Genomic DNA, 5,840 nt, shown 5'->3' with positions numbered 1-5,840 from the left:
CAGGTCATGATCTCGCAGTCCATGAGTTTGAGCCCCGCGTTGGGCTCTGGGCTAACAGCTCAGAGCCTGGAACCTGCTTTGGATTCTGTGTCTCCCTCTATCTCTGCCCCTCCCCTGCTCACACTCTGCACTTTTCTCCCTCAAAAATAAATACACATTAATTTTTTTAAAGCTTAAAAATTGGTCAATTACATAAACTTTATTATATGACCGGTATACTGTTTTTTTTTAATGTGCTTATTTTATGTTACTTGGTGCCTGAGAATTTAATAGTGACATATCTTCATGGTGGATTAACATATGATTACATGTTACTTTTTTTTTTTGAAAGGGTTTATTTTTTTCATATTTTATTATTTATTATTTATTATTTTTTTATGAAATTTATTGACAAATTGGTTTCCATACAACACCCAGTGCTCATCCCAAAAGGTGCCCTCCTCAATACCCATCACCCATCCACCTACCCGATTCTGTTTTTCATGGTGGCTATACCATTTTACATTCTCACAACCCTGTACAAGGGTTCTAATTTCTCCACAATCTTGTCAACATTTGCTATCTTTTTAAAATATTTATTTATTATTATTTAAAATTTTTTTAACATTTATTTACTTTTGAGATATAGAGCCTGAGCAGGAGAGGAGCAGAGAGACAGGGAGAAACAGAATCCGAAGGAGGGCCAGGCTCTGAACTGTCAGCACAGAGCCTGACATGGGGCTTGATCTCATGAACCATGAGATCATGATCTGAGCCCAAGTCAAATGCTTAACCAACTAAGACACTCAGGTGCCCCTATTTATTTATTTTGAAAGAGAGAGAGAGTGAGCAAACACTAGCAGGGGAGGGGCAGAGAGAGGGAGACAGAGAATCCAAAGCAGGCTCTTTGCTGTTGGCACAGAGCCTGACATGAAGCTTGAAATCATAAACCACAAGATCATGACCTGAATTGAAATTAAGAATCAGATGCTTAACCACCTGAGCCACCCAGGCACCCTGACTGTGTCTTGGTTTTTGATAACATCCATCTTTACAGGTGTGAGGTGATATTTCATTTGTGCCATATTTGCATTACCTTGATTATTAGTGATACTGATCATTTTTCCTATGTCTATTAAACATTTGTATGTCAGAGAAATGTGTATTTAATACCTTTGTCTAGTTTTGAATCAGGTAATTATTTATTATTTATTTATTTATTTATTTTTGCTATTTATTCATCTGAGATTCTTATATATTTTGGATATTAACTCTTTTTTGGATTTTTTTTTTGCAAATATTTTCTCCCATTTCCTAGATTTTTGCTTTTGTTGCCTATGGTTTCAGTGTCATATTTCTAAAATCATTGCCGATACCAATGTCATGAAGCTTCTCCTTTATGTTTCTTTTGGGAGTTTAGATTGAGGTCCTACATTTAAGTTTTTAATACATTTTGAGTTGATTGATGGTGCATATAGTGTAAGCTAGAGGACCAATTTCAATATTTTGCATGTCTTTATTTAGCTTTCCCAGCACCATTTATTGAAAAAACTATATTTTCCTCATGATGTATTCTTGGCACCTTTATTGAAGGTCTATTGGTTATATATAAATAGGTTTATCTCTGGGCCCGTTTTTTTGCTCCACTGATTTATATATCTATTTTTATGACAATACCATATGTTCTAATTATCATAGCTTGATGATGATATTTTTAAATATGTCTGCTCTTCTCTATTTTGGAGAGCATCAGAGGACAGCTAAGATATTAAGAGGATATGCATTGCATTTAGTTAGAATGCACACAATAAGCAAATAGATCTAAGTCACTATATGTGAAGGTATAAGTTCTAAGAACATAGAATACTTTTGGGGGAGGTGACATTGTCTCATTTGACCTTATGTAATATGTCGTTTTTCTCAGCTGGGAACGTACTTTGCACATGGGGATGATGAGGAGTACCAATGAGAGCAACATAACAGGTTTTATCCTGTTGGGGTTTTCTGATTACCCTCAGTTACAGAAGGTTCTATTTGTGATCATTTTGATCTTGTATTTACTAACCATTTTTGGAAATACCACCATCATTCTGGTATCTCATCTGGAATCCAAGCTTCATACACCGATGTATTTTTTCCTTTCTCAACTCTCCTTTTTGGATCTCTGCTTTACCAGCAGTGTTATTCCTCAGCTCCTGGTAAACTTGTGGGATCCTATGAAAAACATCACCTATGGTGGCTGTGTGGTTCAGTTGTATGTCTCTCTTGCTCTGGGATCTACAGAGTGTGTCCTCCTAGCTGTGATGTCCTATGATCGCTACATTGCCATCTGCCGTCCCCTCCACTATACTGTCTTAATGCATCCACGTCTCTGCATGGCCCTGGCATCTTTGTCATGGCTCAGTGGGGTGGTCACTACTCTAGTACAGTCCACTCTCACCCTTCAGCTACCCTTATGTGGGCATTATCAAGTGGATCATTTCATCTGTGAGGTCCCTGTGCTTATCAAGTTGGCTTGTGTGGACACCACTTTTAATGAGGCTGAACTTTTTGTAGCTAGCATTATCTTCCTTATAGTTCCTATCTTATTCATCCTGATTTCCTATGGCTACATTGCCCAAGCAGTTTTGAGGATTAAGTCAGCTTCTGGAAGAAAGAAAGCTTTTGGGACCTGCTCCTCCCACATGATCGTTGTCATAATCTTCTATGGAACCATAATATTCATGTATCTTCAGCCAGCCAATAGCAGATCCAAGGAGCAGGGAAAGTTTGTTTCCCTGTTTTACACCGTGGTGACACCCATGCTCAACCCTGTTATCTATACTTTGCGAAATAAAGAGGTTAAGTGGGCACTAAAGAAAGTTCTAGGGAAGATTCTGGGACTAAATTTCATATGATTATAAAAATGTTTTTTTAAAGCATTACTGTGATGAACATCTCTTTTCTGTGGTAAAAAAAAACACATAAAAATTTTAATAAAAGCCTACTTGGGTCATTTTCTCCCATTTTCTTTTGGTTAATTATTTATACAACATTCTATAATATACTATGGAATATGTATGTCTAGTCCCTACTTTGCCATTACTCAGTAGCAACATAAATACTTTAGTCAATCTATTCTTCTATGTCTTTTCTCCAAAATACATTAAGAAAAATATAAAAATACTTGAGAAATGTTTTAAACTAGTAATTTTTTTCCTTCATTTGTAAATAACACACTTAGTCTTTAAGTCTTCTTGTATCTCTAGATGTACCTGTGGCTTACTGTTTTTGCAAAGCTGTGGCTGAGATGCAAAAACTTTAGGCAAACTGTCATGAGGCAAAATTTTTATTTCCTCCTATACTCTGTCTTCTTAGAATGTGATAGAGATGTGCAGAGGGGCATAATCAAAGGACAAATAGGACAAAAACCACACATTCTGGTCGGAGATAAAATAGAAAAAAAGAGCATGGTTCTTTTATTTTGTAGTTGGACTAATAAACCAGTCAAACTAACAATAAAGTCTGACTCATAAGAAAAAGCACAACTGTGGAATATTCTAGGCCTTGAAAATACATATAAGTAAAAATACTTATTGTTAGCATAACTCTACATTTTTATATGTAAAAGCATATTTTCATAATTTGGAGATATATTTTCCAGATGAAAGTTTAATCAACTTCTTTTTGTTGTTTATGCTATAACACTGATTTCAATGTCCCCACCCCCCTCCAAGAATTCACTTTAAATGGCCTTTGTTTATAACATTTCTTTTCCGGAAAGGAGTAACTTTTGCATCTTGATTCTTGGAAATTTTTGGTAAATACACTATTTCACTGAATTTTTTGTAAACACTATTTCACTGAATTGTAGCAAACATTGGTTGTATGGTCTATAGCTTGCAAAAATGCTGTGGGTTCAAACATGCATCAAAATAGATATATGAATTCAGTGAGATGAGGAAGAATTTTGTGGTAGAATCCTGTATGTCCAAATGTGATGATAATTTCAAGTAAAGAATAAGAAGTCAGGGAATAAATTATCACTTTTAACTGTTCAGAAGCAGAGGTATAATTAGAATGATAAGCTCTACCTGGATTCTATCCCTGTGTGATTTTTTTTAATTGAAGTATGATTAACATAATGCATTACATTATTTTGGGTATACAGTATTCAGCAATTCTATAGATTACATCAGGATAAGTGTACTCTTAATCCTTTTTATCTAATTCTCACATCATCCCACCCATTATCCCTCTGGCAACCATCAATTTGTTTACTATATTTAAGAGTCCATGTTTTTGTTGTTGTTGTTTGTCTCTTTTTTTTCTGCTTCTTCATTTCCTTTGTTTCTTAAATTCTACATATGTACAAAATCACATAGTATTTGTTTTTCTCTGATATATTTCACTTAGCATTGTACCCTCAAGGTTCATCCATGCCATTGTAAATGGCAAAATCTTCTTATTGTGTATGACTGTGTAGTATTCCACCACCACACACACACACACACACACCACATCTTTCTCCATTCACCTATCAGTGGAAACTTGAACTGATTGTATATTGTGGCTATTGTAAATGGTGCTACAACAAACATAGAAATACATATATTTTTTTCAAATTAGCATTTTTGTTTTCTTTGGGCAAATAGCCAACAGTGGTATTGCTGGATCACATGGTTATTCTATTTTTAATTTTTTGCACAATTTCCATACTGTTTTCCACAGTGACTGTGCCAATTTTCATTCCCTCCAATAGTGCATGAGTGTTCCTTTTTCTCCACATTCTCACCAACACTTGTTTATTGTGTTTCTGATTTAGGCATTATGACAGGTGTGAGGTTATATTTCATTGTGATTTTCTTTCTTTTTTTAATGTTTATTTATTTTGAGAGAGAGAGAGAGAAAGAGAGAAAGAGAAGCAGAGGGAGGGGGAGAGAGAGAGAGAGAGAGAGAGAGAGAATCTTAAGCAAGCTCCATGCTCAATGTGAAGCCCAATAAGGGGCTTGATCCTCTGATCATGAGATCATGACCTGACCCAAAATCAAGAGTACAATGCTTAACTAACTGAGCCACCCAGGCACTCCTCATTGTGGCTTTCATTTTCATTTTCCTGATGATTAGTGATGTTGGGTCTCTTTTCATGTGTCTTTCGGGCATCTGTATGTCTTCCCTGGAAAAATGCATATTCATGACTTCTGTCCATTTTTTAACCAGATGATGATGTTGATGATTATTGTTGGTGTTGATTTGTATAAGTTATTTATACATTTTGGATACTAACCCTTTATTGGAAATATCATTTGCAAATATCTCCTCCCATTCAGTATGTTGCCTTTTTAATTAATGGTTTCCTTCATTGTGCAAAAGGTTTTTATTTTAATGACATCCTAATAATTTAGTTTTGCTTTTGTTTCCCTTACCTCAGGAGACATATAGAAAACTATTTACATAGCTGATGTCAAGTAAATTACTGCCTAATGTTCTCTTCTAGGAGTTCTATGATTTCAGGTATCATTGTTAGGTCTCTAATACATTTTGAGTTTATTGTTGACTATGGTGTAAGAAAGTGGTCCAATTTAATTATTTTGCATGTTGCTGTCCAGTTTCCCCAACATCATTTGTTGAAATGCTGTTGTTTCCCAATTTTATATTCTTGCATCCTTTTTGGTAGATTAATTGACCACCTATGTGTGGGTTTACTTCTGGGATCTCTATTCTGTTCTGTTGATCTATATGTCTACTTTTGTGCCAGTATCATGCCATTTTGATTGCTCTACCTTGAAATCTGGGATGATAATACCTCCAGTTTTCGTATTTATTTTATTATTTTATTTTAATTCTGCAGGATTGCTTTGCCTATTTGAGGTCTTTTGTGG

At 35.2% G+C, this 5,840-nt stretch overlaps 1 protein-coding gene across 1 annotated transcript; it reads left to right on the top strand.

Annotated features, from left to right (window-relative positions):
* Positions 1-1,922: 1,922 nt before the first annotated feature.
* LOC122470769 (olfactory receptor 2G2-like) lies at positions 1,923-2,876 on the top strand. Its single transcript, XM_043558886.1, has one exon. The coding sequence runs from the start codon at positions 1,923-1,925 to the stop codon at positions 2,874-2,876; it is 954 nt and encodes a 317-aa protein (XP_043414821.1).
* Positions 2,877-5,840: the final 2,964 nt, after the last annotated feature.

This window comes from Prionailurus bengalensis, chromosome A1 (assembly GCF_016509475.1).
Source record: "Prionailurus bengalensis isolate Pbe53 chromosome A1, Fcat_Pben_1.1_paternal_pri, whole genome shotgun sequence".
Classification (NCBI taxonomy): Eukaryota; Metazoa; Chordata; class Mammalia; order Carnivora; family Felidae; genus Prionailurus; species Prionailurus bengalensis.
This window is presented reverse-complemented; position numbering and strand designations above follow the sequence as displayed.